The sequence below is a fragment of the Aquarana catesbeiana genome, linkage group LG04 (assembly GCF_042186555.1).
Source record: "Aquarana catesbeiana isolate 2022-GZ linkage group LG04, ASM4218655v1, whole genome shotgun sequence".
NCBI classification, from domain to species: Eukaryota; Metazoa; Chordata; class Amphibia; order Anura; family Ranidae; genus Aquarana; species Aquarana catesbeiana.
Genome location: NC_133327.1, coordinates 137,158,355 through 137,184,018, shown reverse-complemented (window position 1 = coordinate 137,184,018; position 25,664 = coordinate 137,158,355). Strand labels below are relative to the sequence as shown.

The 25,664-nt window shown below is 43.8% G+C and overlaps 1 protein-coding gene across 1 annotated transcript in view; it reads right to left on the bottom strand.

The window, feature by feature from the left end:
* The window catches only part of LOC141139518 (uncharacterized), a 199,944-nt gene that overhangs the window by 35,230 nt on the left and 139,050 nt on the right, over positions 1 to 25,664 (bottom strand). The window contains exons 23-29 of the mRNA XM_073625735.1: positions 25,134 to 25,277; positions 24,710 to 24,948; positions 23,355 to 23,514; positions 21,378 to 21,545; positions 19,264 to 19,615; positions 18,050 to 18,216; positions 15,146 to 15,257 (exon numbers count right to left, since the gene is read on the bottom strand). Of these exons, the coding sequence (XP_073481836.1) occupies positions 15,146 to 15,257; positions 18,050 to 18,216; positions 19,264 to 19,615; positions 21,378 to 21,545; positions 23,355 to 23,514; positions 24,710 to 24,948; positions 25,134 to 25,277 (1,342 nt within the window). The remainder of the gene's footprint in view (positions 1 to 15,145; positions 15,258 to 18,049; positions 18,217 to 19,263; positions 19,616 to 21,377; positions 21,546 to 23,354; positions 23,515 to 24,709; positions 24,949 to 25,133; positions 25,278 to 25,664) is intronic.

The window sequence follows — 25,664 nt, the reverse complement described above, 5'->3', positions numbered from 1 at the left end:
GAACCGTACAGGGGAGCGGAACACCAGCGGGATATCCAAGGGAACATCCATCCCACTCTATACCTACTACCCCTGCAGGGGTGACTGCTTTTGGTGAGTGGGGCAACATTGGGGGAGCACTTGCAGTCACCAGCCTTTATAAGGACCAGGGGCGGATACAGAGCCTAGTCTCGGGAGGGGCACTGCCAGAAAATACTTTTTTTGGGGTAAATTTAATGGGGAAATGGTTGGTGTTAGCGCTTCAATCATCACGGCACCATGGTTGTTATGGTGTCAGGATGATTGAAGCGCATTATTACATTGTTATAAAAAAAGAAATAGTTCAACTCACCATAATGCAGAATCAGTGGGAGCCCCGAGCGTGTCACTTGCCACTGTCACCTGCCACACATTGCGGATTGCTACTTGCCATGTCGCCTGTCACTAGATGCAGATTGTCACTTGCCACGTCCCATGCCACACGTTGCAGATTGTCACTTGCCACACGTTGCAGATTGTCACTTGCCACGTCCCATGCCACACGTTGCAGATTGTCACTTGCCACGTCCCATGCCACACGTTGCAGACTGTCACTTGCCACGTCCCATGCCACACGTTGCGGATTGTTACTTGCCACGTCCCATGCCACACGTTGCGGATTGTTACTTGTCACGTCCCATGCCACACGTTGCGGATTGTCACTTGCCACGTCCCATGCCACACGTTGCAGATTGTCACTTGCCACGTCCCATGCCACATTTTGCGGATTGTTACTTGCCACGTCCCATGCCACACGTTGCAGATTGTCACTTGCCACATCCCATGCCACACATTGCAAATTGTCACTTGCCACATCCCATATCACACGTTGCGGATTGTTACTTGCCACGTCCCATGCCACACGTTGCGGATTGTCACTTGCCATGTCCCATGCCACACGTTGCGGATTGTTACTTGCCACGTCCCATGCCACACATTGCAGATTGTCACTTGCCACGTCCCATGCCACACATTGCGGATTCTTACTTGCCACGTCCCATGTCACACATTGTAGATTGTCACTTGCCACGTCCCATGCCACACATTGCGGATTCTTACTTGCCTGTTATAATCATCTCTTGCTGTGTCCCAGTCAAGCAGCAGAGAGATGATGTAATCTCTCTGCTGCCGCGGCTGCCTGCACACTGCACACACAGTGAGGGCGGAACTGCAGGGCGGGCGCTGGGCGGTGAGAGATGATGTTATCTCTCTGCTCCTCCGCCCGCCAGCTCCCTGATTGGCCAGCAGCCGCTCACGCTGTCACCGAGCCGCACAGCTGCTCACCAACAGTGCCGCCCGCTGTCTCTCTCCAGTCCCCACCGGAGCCGCCCGCTGTCTCTCCCCAGTCCCCACCAGAGCCGCCTGCTGTGCTGTCTCTCCCGGTCTCCCCAGTCCCCACCGGTGCCGCCCGAGACCCGCTGTCTCTCCCCACCGATGTCTTTCAGCCACGGAGCCGCCCGCCGGCTCTCTCACCCACAGCAACGCCTGCCAGCACATTTAATGACCCACATTCTCGGAGGGGGCAATTGCCCCATTGCCCCCCACCCTCTGGATCCGCCCCTGATAAGCACTGAAGTCACCGTGTATTTTTATGTTTTGGATCGCATATGGTGTGATCTCGGTTTGGGTTTTTTTCACAGGGACTTTGTTGTTTTTTCACAGAGACTTTGTTTTTTATTTAGACTCTGGTACATACAGTTTACATGAGACTACTAATAACTATATAACTGTACACATATCTGGTCTGGATCTTTTCATACAGATCTTGTTTTACATACCCTACACGAGCTAATGGTTTTATTATAAGATTACACACATACACGATTTTTTGGAAATAGTTCAGTAGATGTTTCACTGCTCACTTCATTATCAACAAAAGACATTGGATTGAATGCACACATTAACCATACACTTTAATACTTTTTATCACTGCTGTTTGCCCTAAGGGGTGATACATCGTAATAACTGAAGGGTTCTTGTAACTAGAGTTGCTGTTATTTAAAATATTACATGCTTACAATTATCCTCACGCACGTATATGGTACTTACCTTAATATTTGATTATTGCACTGGATATGCACTATTTGTATTATTTTTTATTTTTCACTGGATTTGTAATATATAACACTGTGTCATAACAGGGTAGTGCCATTTCCCCATTTTTTTCCTTTATACACTTTAATAGCTCCTTGTGGGAACTAGTTAGGGGCAGGCTGCAACCCTTCATCTCCTGAGCGCGGACTTTTAACTTATTATTCAGTAGTTTCATACTTTCTGCTGCTCCTCCATAGATACAGTACAGTGAGTGAGCGTTTTCGCCCTAGGACAGTAGATGTGCTACTAGTGGGATCACCAGATACCTTTACTGAAATGTTGTTGCATTGTTCTGAGGACTACAGCTATATAATGCACCAAAGGACACATAAGTTACATAGTTACATAGTAGGCGAGGTTGAAAAAAGACACAAGCCCATCAAGTCCAACCTATGTGTGATTATGTGTCAGTATTACATTGTATATCCCTGTATGTTGCGTTCATTTAGGTGCTTATCTAATAGTTTCTTGAAACTATTGATGCTCCCCGCTGAGACCACCGCCTGTGGAAAGGAATTCCACATCCTTGCCGCTCTTAAAGTAAAGAACCCTCTACATCAGTGGTTCTCAACCTTCCTAGTGCCGTGACCCCTTGATAAAATTTCCCAAGTTGTGGGGACCCCTAACAGTAAAATTATTTTTGCTGGTCGCGTTTGCTGGCACAGTGGCGGCGTTTGCTGGCACAGTGGCAACAATTGATGGGCACAGTGGCTGCACAGTGGGACGTTTGCTGGCACAGTGGCTGCGTTTGGCACAGTGGTAACAATTAAAGGGCACAGTGGCTGCGTTTGATGGCACAGGTGGCAACGTTTGCTGGCACCATGGCGACAATTTATGGGCACAGTGGCTGCGTTTGGCACAGTGGCAACAATTAAAGGGGTCAGTGGCTGCATTTGATGGCACAGTGGCAACGTTTGCTGGCACAGTGGCAACGTTTGCTGGCACAGTGGCGACAATTGATGGGCACAGTGGCTGCCCTTGGCACAGTGGCAACAATTAAAGGGCACAGTGGCGGCATTTGCTGGCACAGTGGCGACAATTGTTGGGCACAGTGGCTGTGTTTGATGGCACAGTGGCGACAATTGATGGGCACAGTGGCGACGTTTGCTGGCACAGTGGCGACAATTAATGGGCACAGTGGCTGCGTTTGGCACAGTGGCAACAATTAAAGGGCACAGTTCCTGCGTTTGATGGCACAGTGGAAGCGTTTGCTGGCACAGTGGCGACAATTGATGGGCACAGTGGCTGCATTTGATGGCACAGTGGCGGCGTTTGCTGGCACAGTGGCGACAATTGATGGGCACAATGGCTGCATTTGATGGCACAGTGGCGGCGTTTGCTGGCACAGTGGCGACAATTGATGGGCACAGTGGCTGCATTTGATGGCACAGTTGCAGCGTTTTAATGGGGGGTTTTTTCTGATTGTTTCAGTTTGTTTGCGCCCCCACCACTGATTTATATATAAACGTTGCGGTTGATTCCTCAAAAGTGGTTATTCCGTGCCAGTGCTAGATACACAAAGTGTATAGCTTCCAAACATGTATCTAGCACTGGCACGGAATAACTACTTTTGAGGAACCAACTGGGACGTATATATATATATATATACTACGTATATATATAAGAACACCTGTGACTTCTGGTAAGTCAGACACACAGGAAAAGCTGACAAGACAACATTTTTTTTATTATGGAGATATATATATATATATATATATATATATATATATATATATATATATATATATATATATATATATATATATCTCCATAATAAAAAAAATTTTGTCTTGTCAGCTTTTCCTGTGTGTCTGACTTACCAGAAGTCACAGGTGTTCTTATATATATACGTCGTATATATATATATACGTCCCAGTTGGTTCCTCAAAAGTAGTTATTCCGTGCCAGTGCTAGATACATGTTTGGAAGCTATACACTTTGTGTATCTAGCACTGGCACGGAATAACCACTTTTGAGGAATCAACCGCAACGTTTATATATAAATCAGTGGTGGGGGCGCAAACAAACTGAAACAATCAGAAAAAAACCCCCATTAAAACGCTGCAACTGTGCCATCAAATGCAGCCACTGTGCCCATCAATATATATATATACATATATATCTCCATAATAAAAAAAATGTTGTCTTGTCAGCTTTTCCTGTGTGTCTGACTTACCAGAAGTCACAGGTGTTCTTCTTCTTCAGCAAGTTTCGTTGCCTCCCTCTTGGTACACTCGTCCGCAGCAAGCGGATTTCAGTGGGTGTACAAAGATGTCCGCTTGCCGACTTCTAAGTCTAAGCCTTACTGCGGACGAGAGTACCAAGATGGCGGCGACGGAACGTCACTTCCGTGTAGTCCCTCCTCTCCAGGAAGTGACATCTCGCTGGCCGAGACGGACGGACTCAGGCAGTAACTTCGGGTCTGTCTCGGCCAGCATTCGCGACCCCCTGGAGAATGGGCAATCGACCCCCCCAGGGGGTCGCGACCCCCAGGTTGAGAACCGCTGCTCTACATAGTTTAAGGTTAAACCTCTTTTCTTCTAATTTTAATGAGTGGCCATGAGTCTTGTTAAACTTTCTTCTGCGGAAAAATTAACAGTTACTTACCGATAACTGTTTTTCTAGGATATCTTCCAGGACGGCATAACCTGAGAGATGACTGGTCCACCTGACAGGAAACACAATCAACATACAAGGTTAAAAGGCCCCTCCCTTCCCCCTGCACCTCAGTTCTCCCAAAGTAATAGGTTATCCGGGTGACAGAGAGAAACTCTTCCCGTAGTACTTATATTAAAACATGGGTGGGAAGTAGGCCTGCCGTCCTGGAAGATATCCTAGAAAAACAGTTATCGGTAAGTAACTGTCAATTTTCTCTAGTCATCTTCCAGGACGGCATAACCTGAGAGGATGGACAAGGAGTTCAAGGCCTACCTCAGGGCGGGACCACCGCTTGTAGCACCTTCCTTCCAAATGTCAGATCCTGGGGCGACAGCAGTTCCACTCTATAGTGTTTCAAAAAGGTATCCTGCTTCACCCAAGTGGCTGTGCGACAGACCTGTTCTATCGAGGCCCCAGCTCTCTCTGCCCAAGAGGCCGCCAAAGATCTTGTTGAATGGGCCTTATGCCGCGTACACACGGTCGGACTTTTCAGCTACAAAAGTCCGACAGCCTGTCCGACAGACTTTCGACGGACTTTCGACGGACTTGCGGCGGACTTTCTAACGAACAGACTTGCCTACACACGATCACACAAAAGTCCGTCGAATTCTTACGTGATGACGTACACCGGACTAAAATAAGGAAGTTGATAGCCAGTAGCCAATAGCTGCCCTAGCGTGGGTTTTTGTCCGTCAGACTAGCATACAGACGAGCGGATTTTTCGACCGGACTCGAGTCCGTCGGAAAGATTTGAAGCATGTTTCAAATCTAAAGTCCGTCGGATTTGAGGCTGAAAAAGTCAGTTGAAAGTCCGGAGAAGCCCACACACGATCGGATTACCAGCCAGCTTTAGTCCGTCAGCGTCCGTTGGACTTTTGTAGACGAAAAGTCCGACCGTGTGTACGCGGCATTAAGGTTTCCTGGTACTGGGGAACCGGTCTGCTCATAGGCCAATGTTATTGTCTGCCTAATCCACCTAGCCACAGTAGATTTAGACGCCTGCCCTCCCTTTCTAGGGCCGCTAAATAAAACTAAAAGATGATTCGACTTTCTGTAGTCCTTTACTCTATCTAGATATGTCAATAAACATTTCCTGACATCTAATAAATTAAATTTCCTCTCCTTCTCATTTTTAGGATTATCACAGAAGGAGGGTAAAGTGATCTCCTGAGATCTATTAAACTTAGATGCGACCTTGGGAAGATATAGTGGGTCCTGTCTAAGAACCACTCTATCCTCCAGAATCAACAGAAAAGGCTCCTTAACTGACAGGGCCTGTAGGTCGCTCACCCTTCTGGCCGTGGTTATGGCCAACAGAAACGCTAACTTAAGAGTCAAAAACTTAACTGAAATCTCTTGCGCTGGTTCGAAGGGCGCTTTCGTCAGCGCCTCCAAAACCAGAGATAAATTCCATGGAGGAAATACATTCATTCTGACAGGGGTTACCCTCTCCCTTGCCAGAAGAAATCTCTTAATCAGAGGTTCTAGTGCGAGCCTCTGATCCAAAAATACAGATAACGCTGCTATCTGTATTCTCAAGGTGTTCGGGGAAATCCCCTGATCCACCCCTGCTTGCAAAAATTCCAGTACCACTGGTACTGAAGGGTAAGACACCTCCTTATCACGGCACCACTGTGAGAAGCAATTCCACACCTTGGAGTAGATCCTCCTGGTGACCAGCTTCCTGCTGCCCAAGAGGGTCTCAATTACCCTATCAGAGCACCCCTTACCCCTAAGGATCTCCTCCTCAAGAACCATGCCGTCAGTTTGAGGAATCCCGGGTCGGGGTGGAGGACTGGCCCCTGTAGGAGAAGATCTCGTCTGATTGGAAGACGGAGCGGAGGAGAAATTGACCACTTTTTCAGAGTGGCAAACCAGGTCCTTTTTGGCCACCATGGGGCTATAAGGATCAGTCCGCAATCTGAGCGGGCCAATTTTTGTAAGACCCGTGGTATTAAGACTAGTGGGGGAAAAGCGTATGCTAGATGGAAGTCCCAGTCCTGAGACAGAGCGTCCACTCCCTGGGATCCCCCTTCTCTGTTGAGAGAGAAAAAACGATCCACTTTTTTGTTCCCTCTGTGGGCAAAAAGATCTATATCCGGAGTCCCGAACATCTGACTTATCTGGAGAAAGACCTCCTGATTTAACTCCCATTCCCCTTGAAGGATGGGTTGCCGGCTTAAGAAGTCTGCTACCACATTGGCGGTTCCTCTTATGTGAACCGCCGATATGGACTGAAGATTCTCTTCGGCCCAGTTTAGGATGTTCAGGACTAGACTCAGTAGTTTCCTGGATCTGGTGCCCCCCTGACGATTCAGGTAAGAGACCGTTGTCACATTGTCTGACAGGACTTGGATCTCCAAGCCCTGAATCCTGTCTCCAAAGGATACTAACGCCTGGCCCACCGCCAAGAGTTCTCTGTGGTTGGAGGATGCCCCTGCCTGAGAAGGCGTCCAGGCCCCCTGTGCCTGGATGTCCCCCAGGTGAGCGCCCCAACCCCAAGCGCTTGCATCGGTAGTGATTCTTGTGGGATTCCACTGGTCCCAGGGTAAGCCCACCCTGAGCTTGTCCTGATCCAGCCACCAATCTAGGGAGGTCCTTACTCTTGTTGGAATAGACACCCTTGCATCCAATGACTCTCTCCTTTTGTCCCAGGAGGACAAAAGGAAGAACTGCAGCTCCCTGGAGTGGAGCTGAGCCCAAGGAACCGCTGGAATACACGAGGTCATTAGACCTAGGACCCTCATGATATGCCTGCGAGAGCACTCCCTGGTTTCTTTTAAAGAGGATACTGCTGTAACCACCTTTAATCGTTTTTCCTCTGGAAGAAACAGTTTCTGAAAGTCTGTATCCACCAGATATCCCAGGAACACTTTTATTTGGGACGGTGCCAGAAAAGATTTCTCTCTGTTTACTATCCAGCCCAAGGACTCCAGAGTGAAAATCACTCTGCCTACGTCTATCTCCACCTGCTCTAGGGATTGCCCGTATACCAAAAGGTCGTCTAGGTAGGGTATAAGGGACACCCCCTGTAGGTGTAGGTAAGCTACAACCTCTGCCAGGACCTTTGTGAAGATCCTTGGGCTTGCAGCTAATCCAAAGGGAAGAGCTCGGAATTGCCAATGCTGAATCCCTTCGCTCGTAAGGACTGCGAATCTCAGCAGGGACTGGTGTTCCCTGGTGATCGGGATATGAAGGTAAGCATCCCTTAGATCTATCGTGGCTAAGAACGCACATCTTAATAGGTGCCTGCGCACCGTGTATATACTCTCCATCCGGAAGCTCTTTTGTCGCAAAAACCTGTTCAACTTCCTGAGATTTAATATCAGGCGAAATTTCCCTGACGGTTTTTGAACGACAAATACATGGGAATAAAACCCTTGGTAAAGCTCTTCCGGTGGAACGGGGATGATCACCTCCTGGAACACCAATCCCTGCAAGCTGTCCAACAGCCCTGCAGCTTTTGAAGTTTCCTTGGGGAGACGGGTCAGAAAAAAGTTTTGAGGGGGAGGGGACAGAAACTCCAAACGATATCCCTCTGTTACAATCTGCAAGATATAGGGGCTTTCGGAGATTCTCTTCCACTGAGGGACAAAGTGGGACAATCTCCCCCCTACCCTGATGCTGGCGTCACTTAGACTGCTTGGTGGCGTCTTTAGGTCCAGAAAAGAGCAGACTACCTTTTTGTGCGCTTTTTCCCTTTCCCCACCTCCTATTCGCATCCTTTTTTCCTTTGAATTGACCCTGGTTAACGGAGGGACGAAAAAACTTCCTGCCCCCTGCTCCTTTAGCTTTGACCGGGAACTTTTTTCCCTTTTCTGCTGACCTTGACAGCACCTGATCCAGGCCAGGTCCAAAGAGTTGTGAACCTTCAAAGGGCAAACCACATAGCCTTGATCTAGACATATGGTCCCCTTCCCATGATTTGACCCAGACTGCCCTTCTTGCGGAGTTAAGGAGGGCCGCAGATTTGGCTGTGTTCCTGACAGACTCCACAGCCGCATCTGCCAAATATGCCACAGCCTTACCTATTATTTCTAAGGAGTCTGTGATTTCTTTGGAATCACTGCCTTTAGAAACATGGTTAGAAAGTCTGCCTAACCATGCGTCCACGTTTCTTGCCACGCATGCTGATGCCAAAGCAGGAGCCATGGCAGCCGCATTGGAATCCCATGCTCTGCGCAAAAGCGCCTCCGCCCTTCTGTCCATTTGGTCTTTTAGGTTCCCCGAATCCTCAAAAGACAAGTCAGATTTTTTAGAAACCTGCGACAGGACTGCGTCCAACTTAGGGGTTTTAAAGAATTTCTGCTCTTCTTCCTCCCCAAAAGGAAACCTTCTCTTCCAAGTTTTGAGTCTAAGAACCTTTCTTTCCGGGTCTTTCCACTCTCTCAAAATCACCTCCTTTAGAGCCTGATGAACTGGGAACACCCTGGACTGAGGCTTTCCCAAACCCCTGTACATCTTGTCCCGGGCCGACGCCTGAACCAGAGGTTCTGGGATATCCTCAGAGGCATAGATCGCCCTAAGTAACTGCCCCATGTCTTCCACGGGAAAGAGGTGGCTACTAGCTCTAGGACTGTCACTATCCTGGCTGTCAGCGTCTGTGTCTACACCTTCCTCTAATGAGTCCTCCTCTGACTCCTCTGGGTCCTCAAACTCCTCAACTCCTGAAGTGACAGAGGAAGGGGGTCCTTGCAAGGTTTTCTGACCCCTGTCTGAAAAACCTCCCTGAGAGGAAGTGCCTTCTCTAGAGGACAGGATTTCTCTATCCTCCGCTTTAGGTGCTATAGCAGTCTTAATAGACTGGAGGGTAGAAAGCATCTCCGACTGTACCGCAAGGAAGTCCCTCATAACCTGTGAGGTTTCCTTACTAGACAGTTTTTGTATGCACCTATAGCAAAAAGGTTTCCCATGGTCCTGTGGGAGCTTATCATTACAATTCCCACATCTTTTTGACCTGGGAGGGGGGGGATTTTTGCCCTTCATCTTGTGAGCCCCTTGAGCAGAGCTGCCAGGATCTAGGGAGACAAAAAAGACAAAGTCCAAACTTTAACCAGTTTCCTAAGACTTTCTGTCTGTGTCTCTCTCTCTCTCACTCCCCCCCTATGGTGTAGGTAAGACCCCTCTTACTTCACCACAAAAAAACGGAAGAGGACTCACCACCACTGGCCTCTTCCTGGGCTAAGGTTGCAGCTGTTACCTCCTCTCCATCCATATCTGCTGCTTTGTGAGGTTTTCCGACCTCAAGAGAGGAGTATCGTGAGGCCTCCTGCTTTTCCCTGGAGCGCTGAGTGTCTTCTCCTATACACCGATGATCGGCGCCATTTTGTTGGAGAGCCACTGTCTGAGGGAGGATTTTGGCCTCTAGTGTCTGAATCCGCCATTTTGGCATAGACCGGAAGTCGGAAGTTACAGCGCCCGGAACCGGAAATGCCGCCATCTTACTCCACCCTGGGAAGCCTGCTCCAAACACAGGAGCTTCAGCATTCCCTATGAAATCCAGGACCTCCACCAGCCCTACAAGGCACCAAGGTACCGACCTGGCTGGCGTCCTCTACCCCCTCTGTGGCCTAGACACCAGCCTGAGCTCCAGTTCCTTCATCACCTCCGTACCTGACTGGGTGGAAGGAAAAAGCATGAGGTATGTGCTCACAGGAGTTCCGGGCTACCCCTCTGTACCCGGGAGACTCCTTGCCGGGGAAGACTCTCTCCCCCGGCCATTGGGGGGACCCCCTGAGAAGGACAGGGCCATGGCTGGACCCGCCACCCTCCCCGGCTTTGGCGTCCAGCCCTCAGGGGGGGGACCATCCGCTCCTAGCTTCAGGTCTGAGAAAAAACAACAAACGTTTCGCTGCCGGGAAACACAATCAAGAACTGAGGTGCAGGGGGAAGGGAGGGGCCTTTTAACCTTGTATGTTGATTGTGTTTCCTGTCAGGTGGACCAGTCATCTCTCAGGTTATGCCGTCCTGGAAGATGACTAGAGAAAGTTTTATTTCTATTGTAGGGTCACCAGTATGGTATTTGTATATTGAAATCATATCCCCTCTCAATCGTCTCTTCTCCAGAGAGAATAAGTTCAGTGCTCGCAACCTTTCCTCATAACTAAGATCCTCCAGACCCTTTATTAGTTTTGTTGCCCTTTTTTGTACTCGCTCCATTTTCAGTACATCCTTCCTGAGGACTGGTGCCCAGAACTGGACAGCATAGTCTAGGTGCGGCCGGACCAGAGCCTTGTAGAGTGGGAGAATTATCGTTTTATCTCTGGAGTTGATCCCCTTTTAAATGCATGCCAATATTCTGTTTGCTTTGTTAGCAGCAGATTGGCATTGCATGCCATTGCTGAGCCTATCATCTACTAGGACCCCCAGGTCCTTTTCCATCCTAGATTCCCCCAGAGGTTCTCCCCCCAGTGTATAGATTGCATTCATATTTTTGCCACCCAAATGCATTATTTTACATTTTTCTACATTGAACCTCATCTGCTATGTAGTTGCCCACCCCATTAATTTGTTCAGATCTTTTTGCAAGGTTTCCACATCCTGCGGAGAAGTTATTGCCCTGCTTAGCTTAGTATCGTCTGCAAATACAGAGATTGAACTGTTTATCCCATCCTCCAGGTCGTTTATGAACAAATTAAATAGGATTGGTCCCAGCACAGAACCCTGGGGAACCCCACTACCCACCCCTGACCATTCCGAGTACTCCCCATTTATCACCACCCTCTAAACTCGCCCTTGTAACCAGTTTTCAATCCATGTACTCTCCCTATGGTCCATGCCAACGGACCTCATTTTGTACAGTAAACGTTTATGGGGAACTGTGTCAAATGCTTTTGCAAAATCCAGATACACCACGTCTACGGGACTTCCTTTATCTAGATGGCAACTCACCTCCTCATAGAAGGTTAGTAGATTGGTTTGGCAAGAAAGATTCTTCATGAATCCATGCTGATTACTGCTAATGATACCGTTCTCATTACTAAAATCTTGTATATAGTCCCTTATCATCCCCTCCAAGAGTTTACATACTATTGATGTTAGGCTAACTGGTCTGTAATTCCCAGGGATGTATTTTGGGCCCTTTTTAAATATGGTGCTACATTGGCTTTTTTCCAATCAGCTAGTACCATTCTAGTCAGTAGACTGTCTGTAAAAATTAGGAACAACGTTCTGGCAATCACTTGACTGAGTTCCCTAAGTACCCTCGAAAAGCAAGCCGTCAGGTCCCGGTGATTTATTAATGTTAAGTTTCTCAAGTTAAGTTTCTGCAGTTTTGGTTACTGAAGCCCCCCGATTCACTCGTGAAGACTGAGAAGAAGAATAAATTCAATACCTTCGCCATCTCCCCATCCTTTGTAACCAGATGTCCTTCCTCATTCTTTATGGGGCCACTATGGTCAGTCCTCCCTTTTTTACTGTTTACATACTTAAAGAATTTCTTGGGATTTTTTTTGCTCTCCTCCGCTATGTGTCTTTCATGTTCTATCTTAGCCGTCCTAATTGCACCCTTACATTTCTTGTTGCATTCTTAATAAAGTCTGAATGCTGAGGATGATCCCTCAACCTTGTATTTTTTGAAGGCCTTCTCCTTTGCTTTTATATGCATTTTTACATTGGAGTTAAGCCATCCAGGACTTTTGTTTGCCCTTTTAAATTTATTACCCAATGGGATACATTGGCTAATGCCCTTATTTAATATACTCTTAAAGCAAACCCATCTCTCCTCTGTATTCTTTGCTTCTAATATTTTATCCCAATTTATGCCTTTTAGCAAGGTTTGTAGTTTAGGGAAGTTGGCTCTTTTGAAATTCAGTGTCTTTGTATTCCCTTTATGTTTCCTATTTGTGTGATTTATACTGAAACTAATTGACCTGTGATCGCTGTTACCTAAATTGCCCCGTATTTCCACATCCGTGATCAGGTCTGTATTGTTGGTAATCAGTAGATCCAGTAATGTTTTATTTCTAGTTGGTGCGTCTACCATCTGACCCATAAAATTGTCCTGCAAGACATTAAGGAACTGGCGAGCCTTAAATGAATGTGCTGTTCCCTCCGCCCAGTCTATGTCTGGATAGTTAAAATCCCCCATTATGATAACACTTCCCATCCTTGCTGCTAATCCAAATTGTGATAGGAGATCTGTCTCCACCTTCCAGTTATACTTTCCCAAATTACCTTTTTAGTCTATTTGAACACATAACAAAACAGAAAGGGTCCATGACATAACGAAGCAATCACAATCTTTTTTTGTTCCCGTAATTTACAGAAAAACAGGTGGGGTATTGCATGCAGACACCAAGTTGTTGTTACCCTTATGTGAGCATGACATGTAAAAACCTTTCATCATGTCTTTCACTTTACATAGTTCATTTGAGAGGTTGGATTTTAAAGAACAAAAAGTGCCGTTCCACATTTATGTCATAATCCTAGCCTTTATGTTAGAGCCTGTGAAGATCCTCCAGCGGAGAATAGGATCAAGTCCTTCCCTTCACATCTCCTTGTTAAGGTTGCAGGGTCACACCCTTTTAAAACAGCCCGGGGCTGCAAAGTTTTCATTGCTGAGAGGTGTACATAACATAAACTGAAGGATAGAAAATATGTCATCAAATACTTTTAAAGGTTAACAGACTGGTTAAACTCTGCATACCTTTGACTATATAATATTTTTATGTTTTTTCAAAAGAAGAAATTAGGCGTAAGATGATTCTTTGTAATGTCTGCATTTCACCTCAACAAGGCTCTGTTGGTGGACTTTTTTGTCAGGTGGTGATTATAATAACCTGCTGTGGGAGCTCATGATTCCTTTGTAGCTAAGTGTATAAATACTGTAGCATATATAAATAACCGGATGACTTGCATCCTATTAGAAAATGATCCTAATCTAATAACTGCATGCATAGCATTATTGATAGAGAAGATCTGAAGTCTTGCTGCCATTTGGGTGGTTGGAGGAAGGAGAAACCCATCAGCCAGTTGATGCATATGAAGAGAGCTCTACACATCCACTCCAAAAGTAATAATCTAGTTTTCATTTTGCCTCATGTGTAGTAAATGGATTAATCCTTTCTACATAGGTAAAGAGAAATAATCCTTTATCTGTCTCATAAATGTCTAACTTGCCTGTGTATGAGGTCACACAGTTCTATTATATCAAGTACTTGTTATTACACCATCATTTCACAATTCATACAACACCAGCATATTACGGAATACAAAACCATTTGAATCAGTCGCTTCCCTAAGGAAGCTTGCTATCTGATGTCACTCCCAATGCACTATGAAGAAGGAAGCAAGTTACACATATATGCAGGGACAGAAAGAGTGGGCCTTAACAAACAACCACATGCTCCCAGCACACTGACTGAGCTATCTTCGACAGCTCTCGGTCACGTTTTGTGATTAGGAATCAGGAGAATGGGTTCCTGATCACATGACTGCTGTGAGAGCCAATCGTAGGGACCATGTGATTGTGAAGCCACTCGGCTTCAAGTCATTAAAGCCCACTTAAAGGTCCGCCAGGAGGTATAGGAAAGGGGTTAACATTGTGTTGTTCTTAGGGGGAAATGAAGTATCGAAAGGAAACAAAGTGTTCTTAAAGCCTAAACATTTTTTACCTTAATGCATTCCTTGCATTAAGGATAAAAATCTTTAGGAATCAGCATTAACCCCCCCCCCCCAGATTTTACTTACCTGAGCCCTCATTTGATCCAACTCTGTGCCTGTCTGCAGTTCTTCTCTCCCCTCATTTCTGGGTCTCGCTGGCTTTGCTGGGGCACCGAGAGCCATTGGCTCCCAGTGCTGTCAATCAAAGCCAGTGATGAGGGAGCGGGGGGCAGAGCCAAGTCCTGATGTCTGTGTTTATGGAGGCTGCAGTGGAGCTCAGGACTGAGCATGCACGAGTGCCCCCATGGGAAGTAGCTTTCCATGGGGGCACTGGACAGAGAGGAGGGGCCAGGAGTGCTGGTGGGGTACCAGAGAAGAGGAGGTTTGTGGCCGCTCTGTGCAATCTTATTGCACAGAGTAGGTAGGTATAGACATGTTTGTTTTTTTTTTGTTTTGTTTTATTTTCCCTTTAATCGCTTTAATATATGGAGGAAGCCAATAAAAGCAAGGGGATATCATTCCGAAACTAGCGTGTTTACACCTTGATACTGTACTGTTCCATCCCTTAAATAACACCTACACCAAATAAATAGCAATTGTGATGTTTGGAGTAGCTGCACTACCAGCATATATTGGAGTAATGTTTTTTACATAAATTCAGGCAAATCACAAATAAAAAGTGTGAAATTCTAGCACAAATGTATGGCTGCACCAGGCAGACATAATAGCTTGTTCAGCAATGCGGTCATTGCTCAGTAAAATAAATACATACCTTCTTGGAGCTCTGTGACCTGTCTCTGCAGTTTCTGCAGCTGGCTCTGCAATCTCTCACACTGATCTGTGCGATCATCCAGCTGTCTATGTAGAGACATCCCGGTGTCATCCTGTCACAGAATGTAGAAGCATTTACAGAATGCATTTTAATATCCAATGATGGAAGTAAAACAAATATCTCTTTGACATTAGCAACAAGTCTACCAATGACTCAAACTGTCTCCAAAGTATCAACCCAAAGAAATGGCGCTGCTAAAAAGACATATATATATCACCTAACCTAAAAGATATTTAAATAGGTGTAAGCCAACCTGGGATCTTTATAGGACAATAAAAATTGTATATAAAGGTGAGTCCTTAAATGATGTAATTTACCATGTCCAAAGTGCATAGAGTAAAAAATGTAAAAAAACTCTGTTCACATCTAGGAAATGTGAGTGTGTGAGGTCTGTATAGGCCAATAAAAATATATATAAGGTGAGTTCCTAAGTAGTGTAATACACCATGTGCAAAATACAGAAAATAAAAACTCTATTCATATCTGAGAAATGCGAGTGTGCACCATATAATGAATGGCTTGAGAGCAAGTGCTAGTTGCTATATGAAATATATAAATATATATTTGTATAAAACAAAGTAAACCACTAGTATGTATGTACCAAGTCCCGCCGCTAGGCGGGACTTGGTACACGTCAACGTCATTTCTCTGGTTCTCTGGTTATGGTCTGTGAAACGCACACTGCCCAGACCTAGGAACTTGTCCGCGAGCTTTGTTTTAAATTGGGGCAATTGGAGCCTTTTTATCTCTTATGCTTATGGAAAGTCCCTTTTTTATATTACGGTATATATTTTTTATTTCTGTTAAATAAACAATTTTTTATCGGATTTACACTATGGATGCCCGTTTTTGATTTCTATGTGGATACCGCACTGCATGCACCTTAATCCGGAGCAGGAGAGCGTACTGGTCCCAGGGACATCTGGATTGGGGATCTTATTTACTACATGCTTTTTACCCCTGCAGGAGTGAGGGCTTCTGGTGAGTGCATATACCTAAGGGGGAGCACAAGAAGTCACCTAATTTGCTGTACAGAAGTCCTGATAAAGTTGGATCACTTGAAAACCAGCACAAGTCACTTTATTGGGAATATGGATATTTACTATTAAGATACTATTTATTTTTTCTTATATTTTTTTTAACTTATGGATTGAGGATTCATCACTTTTCGTTGAGATATATATATATATATATATATATATATATATATATATATATATACACATACATACACACACATTGATGTTTTCTATGTTTTCCGTCGTTGTGTCTGTATACAGTTTTTCTTACTTATGTATTGTATGTTCACTACTATTATCTACTTGTTTCACATACATACTAGCGGTTCACTTTGTTATATACAGATATATATTTATATATCTCATATAGCAACTAGCACTTGCTATCAAGTCATTCATTATATGGTGCACACTCGCATTTCTCAGATATGAATAGAGTTTTTATTTTTTGTATTTTGCACATGGTGTATTACACTACTTAGGAACTCACCTTATATATATTTTTATTGGCTTATACAGACATCACACACTCACATTTCCTAGATGTGAACAGAGTTTTTTACATTTTTTACTCTATACACTTTGGACATGGTACATTACATCATTTAAGGACACGCCTTTATATAAAATTTTTATTGTACTATACAGATCTCAGATTGGCATACACCTAAATATCTTTTAGGTTAGGTGATATATTTGTCTTTTTAGCAGCGCCATTTCTCCTTTACTGTGATTATTTGTTTAAATATACCACATGTATTATACCTGTTTAAAGTGGAATTACGTTTTCAAAAACCAGTTAAATTACCATCATCCTAGGAATGCTGTCACATTGGTTGTGGTTGTGCTCTCAACCAAACTATCAAGCAATCAAATGGCTGGTGTCATAACTGATCACATGTGCAGAATAATGGCAGATCAAACAGAGCCTAAAGCTGACCACAGACCTGCAGTTGCAGGAGAGAAAATTGCTCAAATTCCTCTTATGGAGCCATTGTGTACTCAGCTGTCCCTGCTGGGAGAACACAGTGATTATTGCTAGCTAGCTATTATAACAGCCGCTAGCAAAAATCACATGTAAAATCCAGCAGGCTGGTTGTACCCAAGTTGATCGATCAATCAACTTGGGTACATTCAAACTGCCCACACATGGTTCCTGCCATCCATGGCCACGTTAAGGCTCCATTCACATTTGGCACTTTTGGGCTGAATCACTGCGATTCTGCCCGTGATCTCAAATTGCACTAGAATCACAAAACACATGTTCAGGTGCCATTTATGTCCAATGGCACCTAAACGTGGTGCGTTTTTGCCACGATTCATGGCACAATAAATCATACAGAAATCGCAGCAAACTGCGATGCACAAAGCTTTTCAGCCAAAAGAAGCCCCTGCTCTATTTTGGGTGACAAGCTTTGCACGTTGCGGTTTGCTGCGATTGCTGCATAACAGTCATGGCAAAACCACAATGCATTTTTAGCTGCTGTTGATAATTAATGGCACCTGAACATGCATTTTGCAATTGTAGTGGAATTTGAGATCGCAGGCAGAATCACATTGATTCTGCCCGAGATCCTAAAACGCCAAATGTGAATGGTTTCTAAGAGATGGCAGATTCCCTGGTTGAAAGGGACAGGAGGGTTTAGTTCCGCTTTAACTCCTTGGCATCTTTAAAAAACGAATTTGGAGCCTGAATTCAATTCTGGTTGCTATTATAACAAAACTTTAGTATCATTCTTTCTCTTTCCATTATTGACCCCAATTGATCCTTTTAAATACAGTCACATCCTGTAAGGTCACAGTATCATACTATCTAGTTGCTTACCCTCTCCCTCTGAGTGTCCCGCAGTTCCTGCACAAGGTCCTTTAGTGCTGCTTTCACAGTTTCAGGTTCAAGCTCGGGGTATGGAGAGTGGCTGCGATCTGGGGAGCCACTGCGGGAGCTTGGTGTTCTCCGTCCTTCCAAAAATGTACTAGTTGACCCAGCAAATCCTGTATATGTAAATGTTATAGCATTACATTGTGATAAGAAGTAAGAGCAATAAGTAAGGCTGAACATATACTGATTGAATTTCAGTCAGTTTAGCAGGGACCATACAAATTTCTATCAGTGTGTGATCGTCCCTGCTCAACCAAAAGCTGATCGTTTGATCGACTTCTGTGAAAGAGACATGCTGGAAAACCTTCATCTACAAGTGGCTGCAGCAGGCTCCACTGTCAGAATACAATGTCCATTCGGGGAATTCTTCCATCCACTTCCTTTGTGTGGATGGTGAAATCTGTTCATTTTTTGTTCAGCTGGCTGAACAAAAAAGAAAATGAGCTGACTATGGCCAGCTTAAAGTGGAACTTCACCCAAAAGGAAGTTCCACTCTTCCTCCTTTCCTCCTTCTCCTCCTCCCCCTTCTTTACATTTGGCACTTTATTTATTTATTTTTTTTGGGGGGGGGGCTGACTTTGACAAAAAAAAAGGCTGAAAAACGTAAACAATATGCTGTGTACACACGATCGGAGTTTCCGAAAAACAAATGTTCGTTGGGAGCTTGTTGTCGGAAATTCCGACCGTGTGTAGGCTCCATCGGACATTTTTTGTCGGAATTTCCGACAACAAAAATTTGAGAGCTGGTTCTCAAATTTTCTGGCAACAAAATCCGTTGTTGGAAATTCCGATCGTGTACACAATTCTGACGCACAAAATTCTACGCATGCTTGGAATCAAGCCGCACTGGCTATTGAATTTCATTTTTCTTGGCTTGCCGTACGCGTTGTATGTCACTGTGTTCTTGACGATTGGAATTTCCGACAACATTTGTGTGACCGTGTGTATGCAAGACAAGCTTGAGCCAACATCCGTCGGAAAAAATCCTAGGATTTCATTGTCGGAATGTGCGATCGTGTGTACGCAGCATTACAGTCACCACAGGTTTTGCTTTTACTGGGTTTTACACTTTGTTAGGATAACATTTTTATTTGCTGTTTCACTTACAAAGATGACATAGTCATTTAAAATCAGCTGAAAAGCCCATGGGAATATCTCACCTTTACTGGGGGAGCCAGCTCTAAGAGGTGAGGGACTGCGACCCCTGATGCCCAGAGTGTTCCTGAATGCTGAATAAAGGCTGTTTAATTGGTTTTCTGCATCCCTGCGTGCTGTCTGGATCCTGTTCATTTCAGTTTCTAGTGCTCGCACTCGAGTTTCACCTGCTCCAAACTTAAGCTTGAGATCCGCAGCCTCACTTGTAAGCCGCTGTAGCTGCTCCTGCAGTGTCTTGCATCCTTCCTGCAGCCTTTGCTCTCCTGCTCGGCTTTCGCTGAGTCTCTGCTCAAGTTCTTTTTCACGCTGGCGGGAAGAAGCTTCTACAGCTGAGAGCCGCTGCTGCAGAGCCAATATCTAAGGAATTCCGAGAATATAGAAATTAGTGACACTTGCCTGGTAGACTCCCTGATAAACTTTCTCTTAATATCATCTGGCTGACGTAAGTCTGCAGGCTTTCATCATCCTGACTTCACCTTGTTATACAAATGTACTTTTGGAGAATCTTTGCCACACATCATCCGACTCATTAGGTAATGCTTACTGTATAGTATCAGAAATCAAGACACAGCCAGAAAAGAACAATGCTTTTTAACTGATTTTCTGAATAAACATATAAAGGTCAGGCCTTCCAGATATGGCCATACACTCCAAGGTATGGCCAAACCAGGTGGAGTCTATAATTTAGTACCCATTCTGAACTTCCAGATGTGTGTTGCAAACAAAATTCACATGACAACTATATACAATGATAAAGGTGTTTATCTTACAATTATGCCCCGTACACACGGTCGGACTTTGTTCGGACATTCCGACAACAAAATCCTAGGATTTTGTCCGACGGATGTTGGCTCAAACTTGTCTTGCATACACACGGTCACACAAAGTTGTCGGAAAATCTGATCGTTCTAAACGCGGTGATGTAAAACACGTACTTCGGGACTATAAATGGGGCAGTGGCCAATAGCTTTCATCTCTTTATTTATTCTGAGCATGCGTGGCACTTTGTCCGTCGGATTTGTGTACACACGATCGGAATTTCCGACAACGGATTTTGTTGTCGGAAAATTTTATCTCCTGCTCTCAAACTTTGTGTGTCGGAAAATCCGATGGAAAATGTGTGATGGAGCCTACACACGGTCGGAATTTCCGACAACAAGGTCCCATCACACATTTTCCGTCGGAAAATCCGACCATGTGTACGGGGCATTAGACTTTTCATCCTTCGTTATCAACAGGTAAGTAGATCGTTATTATGTGTGCTGGTTGCTCATATGTATTTTGCACATAAGGCCTAAAGCTGACTGCAGAAAGAAGAGGTAGGTTCCTAATCTCTATTAGAGAAATGGACAGCGTATGACGAGCATAAAAAATACTTGTGTCAATGCCATCTGTTTACTAAATTGCCAAAAACAGTGGATGCCTAAATCATACCTGATATTGTGACAGCAATGGATAAAAACTGGGCTTTCTACTGTAAGGGGCATACCAGACAATAACCTTGGGCCACTGAGTGGAGATAGGCAATGGACTGTGTTTAAATTTTTTTAGCCTATAGTCTATTTCTCCCTTGTATTATTTAGTCTCCCTTGTCATTTAGACTAGAAACCCTTTTCCAGAACTGTAATTAAGGCCATGATTAACACAATGTAGGCTGAAACGCGTAAGTATGGGCTACTTTATATGTTACCCCATATATCAATAAAATCATTTTATATAAGATCCTTTGTGAGCGCCAGCTTTTGCTACAATATTTTTGCAGAGCTGCCTTGAGAAGTCTTTACCCCTTGTCCTAGTTGGACAAGTCATCCATAAATGGTCCAGATAAACTGCACTGAAAGCTGTGAGAGCAGGACGATGACCTCATTCTTCCTACCCATCATTTGGCTCTCCTTTTAAAAAATGTAAACATTGTATAATCTCCAGAACAGCAGCAGGAGAGGACCTGAAATATTTTTTCTAAAATCATCATAAAATATATAGACAAGAAGAATTTCCTACAAACATCAAAAGCTAAATGGATATTTATAGTAAGTATTCACATACACATTTTTAATAAGGAAGATATCATTACACATGGTTGTGTAGTATGTGATGATATTTTTCGAATGTCACACACCTCTCTACGAGCAGCCTCTCTCTCTGCCTCGCTCTCTGTAATACGTTGTCTAAGCTCCAGGGACTCTCTGCGGCTCTGCTGCTCTTTTTGCTCTTCCTGCTGGATTCGTGCCTGTAGATCAGCCACCTCTTGCTCCCTCTGGCTGCTTTCTCCACCCAGGGTCTTCACCTGTGTACATGGGAGTAAATCTTCAAGAACCCAATTTGTCCAGGCATGATATACAGTAAATAAATCACCTTTAATTTCTAAAGTCTATTTATACCTATATATTTAAATATATGTGGTAGGGCTACACACTTTATGCACAAGTGAAGTACCTACATGTAAAAATCAGCAGCACACTGACAAGATCATCTCTTTGCTCTCTCCTTCTGCACAAAGTGTTAGACCAACAACACTGCACAAAGCAATACAGCGTGTTACCTGACACTGCTGGCTCTCCCTCCAGTCAGAATTTTGCTATGTAGCAGGGTTGCCAACCATCAGGTAATTTACTGACAGTTTGTAAAAATCTGTGACTTTTACACCTGTCCGTGGATATCAGGGGCTGATAGTTTGTCATGCTGTGTTGACTTTTGTAAGTGTAAACCAGGCAAATTACTTTTTAGTGTTTCCATATCGTGTTTATACTGCTTAACCACTTCAGCCCTGGAAGGATCTACCCCCTTCCTGACCAAGCCCTTTTTTGCGATACGGCACTGCATTGCTTTAAATGACAATTGTGCGGTTGTGCGACGTTGTACCCAAACAAAATTGATGTCCTTTTTTCCCACAAATAGAGCTTTCTTTTGGTGGTATTTGATCACCTCTGCATTTTTTATTTTTTGCACTATAAACAAAAAAAGAGCGACAATTTTGAAAAAAAAGCAATATTTTTTACTTTTTGCTATAATAAATATCCCCAAAAAATATATAAAAAAACTAATTTCTTCCACAGTTTAGGCCAATATGTATTCTTCTACATATTTTTGGTAAAAAAAAAAAAAAAAATTGCAATAAGCGTATATTGATTGGTTTGCGCAAAAGTTATCGCGTCTACAAAATAGGGGATGGATTTATGGCATTTTTATTAATAATTTTTTTTATTAGTAATGGTGGCGATCTGTGATTTTTATTGTGACTGCAACATTGCGGCGGACAGATCAGACACTTTTTGGGACCACTGGCATTTATACAGGGATCAGTGCTATAAAAATACACTGATTACTGTGTAAATGTCACTGGCAGGGAAGGGGTTAAACACTAGGAGGTGATCAAGGGGTTAACTGTGTTCCCTTAGCATGTTCTAACTGTAGGGCGGATGGGCTCACTAGAACATGACAGAGATTACTGCTCCCGATCACTGGGGGCAGTAGATCCCTGTCATGTTGCTAGGCAGAACGGGAAAATTCCTTGATTACATAGACATCTCCCCGTTCTGCCTCTCCATGCCACGATTGCGGGCCACCGGTGGACAAAGAGTCTGCGGGACCCGCGGGCACGCTCTCGCGGCGCGCCGCAGATGACGCAGAAACGTACAGGTACTTTGTTTTGCGCACCCGTGCCACTTTGCTTACGTATATCGGTGTGAGCCGGTCGGCAAGTGGTTAAATATCGATTGTCTTCATTTTTAATAGGAGTTCTGACATTTTTCAGGTTGTCAGTAAAAAAATGTGCTCCGTTAGTAAATCTCCCATATTTTGCCAGTAAAAAATGCAGTGGGAGGTTGGCAACCCTGCTGTGTAGGGAATTACAGGAATCTGATAAAAGCACTTTACACAAGCTGTGGCTAAAAATACACAATCATTTTAAAGAAATATATTACTTTGGTTGGAGTTTAGCATAAAAAAAACTGCATTTAAAGTGCTTTAAAAACATATTCCAGACGCATTTCAAATGTAATTTTCTTTGTGCGCTTTCTGAAGCTGCAAAACACTGCTATAAAGCATGAAGTGACTGGCAGATCTATTAATAATTAAAGTGACATCCAATGCAAACCTGTCTCCGTAGCTCTTGGAGCTGTCTGCGGGCCTCTATATGAGCTCTCTCCACTTCTCGCAAGCTAGTTCTCAGTTGTACCGCTTCACGATCAACACATGATTTTGCCTCCTGCAATACAGCCATTCGCTGCTGTTTCTCCTCTATTGCAACCTGCAGGCTGTGGAATAGTGACATTAATTCACCAGAATCATCTATTCACTATTTTATTGTTATATCACACAAACCATCCTCTCCGTTCCTCCCAAGACCGCCTGCTGTCTAACTCCCTAGTCCCCTCCCATGCTCGCTTCCAGGGTTCCTCTAGAGCTTCTCCTATCCTCTGGAATTCAATCTGTCTGGCTATATCCTACTCTAGCCACCTTTAGGTGAACCCTGAAAACTCATCATTTTAGGGAAGCCTACCCGCCTCCACCTAACAATTGAACTTTTATTTCTTCCATCAGCTCATCCCTCACAGTTATTAACATTTGTGCCACTTGCCGCATCCTATTAGATTGCAATCTCTTATAAGCAAGGCCCTCCTAACCCTCCTGTAGTGCATTGCAACTGTACTGTCCCTCTTTATATTATAACGTGCTGTGCACACTGTTGGCACTATATAAATACTGTATAATAATAATAAAAATAATAATAATAATACTATTCTCACTTAAAGGTCAATGCCACCAAAAATTTCAATTTTAGAAAGGTGTCCATGGTTATATCGAACAGCTTTTTAGATCTCTTGAAGACTCCAGATTTGCCTTCAGCAGTTTGTGTCTCCAGCTCCATCCACAAGAAAATAAGAGAGGGGTGGCTGTCCACAGCTGGATTTCATATTGTGGACTAACCATTGGGGATTAATGAAAGCATTATAGTCCTTTGTAACAGCCTCAGCGATTGACTGGCAGTTCTGATGGGCACACCTTGCCAGCGGAGTCTCTGAGAGACGTAATAAGTCAAAAATATCATTGAGTTTGCCACAAACCACACAAAGCTGAATAATCTTTTTACCTTCAAAGTTAAAAGTACGTAACATAGATACACATTTTTTTTATCAATTAACATATACCCGAAGAAAAAAATATAACCCAATACTGCATCCAAGAAAAACCAATGTTGTTTTTTAATGTAAACTTCTTTAATGTGTACACTACTTGATTTATATATTTACTTAAATAAATAAATAAATACATACATACATATATAAAATATGTCCACGGAGTTCACCTGTCTATCAAATTAATCTCCATATACTAAGTTTAGAGTTTAGTTGTATTTGAAAAGCCTTAGGAATTCTATATCCCATATCTATATCCCAACCCGATGATGCAGGTCTTCTATGTTCTAAATCTCACTATTATGTAACTTACCTGCTCCGCTCTGTTTCTGTCTTCTTAAAGGAAGCCCTCAGCTCAGTATTGGATTGCTGTAGAGTTTCCCTTTCTCGAGTCAGATCTCCAAGATCACGACGCAACTCTAGGGATTCCTTCCTCTGCACCTCACAGGTCTCTTCCATCTCTCGCAGCAGGCGCTGAACTTCAATAAGGTCTCTGCGCAACACATCTCTGGCATCTTCTGCTACACGTAGCTGAGTTCTCAGCTCTTCCACCTGCAAAGATGAACATTATCTATCCTGTGTTTTGGTTTTCTTAGAAACCAGTTTTATTATTGTCTAATAAGAATTAAATTGTCATATTTCCAATCATAAACATAGAGAAATAATGAATGAAACAATAAAAATATAAATAAACAGGGAGTGGACATACAATTACATTTGTGAATATCTCAGCTTACCTCCTTGTTTAGGCTCTCCCTGTCTTGGCTCAGTTGTTTGACTCGCTCACAAAGACTTTTGTTGTCTTTTGCATGAGCTGACACAGCATCTTCAAACTCTGCCTGCAGTGCTTTCAGTTCTGAAGAAACACCATCCAGCTGTTCCTGATCAAGTAAAAAAAAAGATCAAAGGACCACTTGATATTTTCACACCTTACTTCCATATGCTCAGTACGATACAGTATTTTCAATGTCACCATATAGGAGTAGATCTTCCTTCAAATATGACAAGTGGTCTTAGCATGCTTCAAGGTTCTTGACCAATGTTACAATATGGCATGCACTCAGTGAACCCACCAGTCTCTTCTATATGTAAAAATAATAATAGCTATTGGCTGCAAAAATATTTCCAACACAAATTCAGTGTGTGACTATGAGTATTTCTAGTACTCATTATCTGCTTTTATTAAAAAACTGCACTTCATAAAGATGAAATTATTCACTGGTCAAGTCATTTGCATGGAAATAGTTTGTGCTGTTTTAAATCGGAGA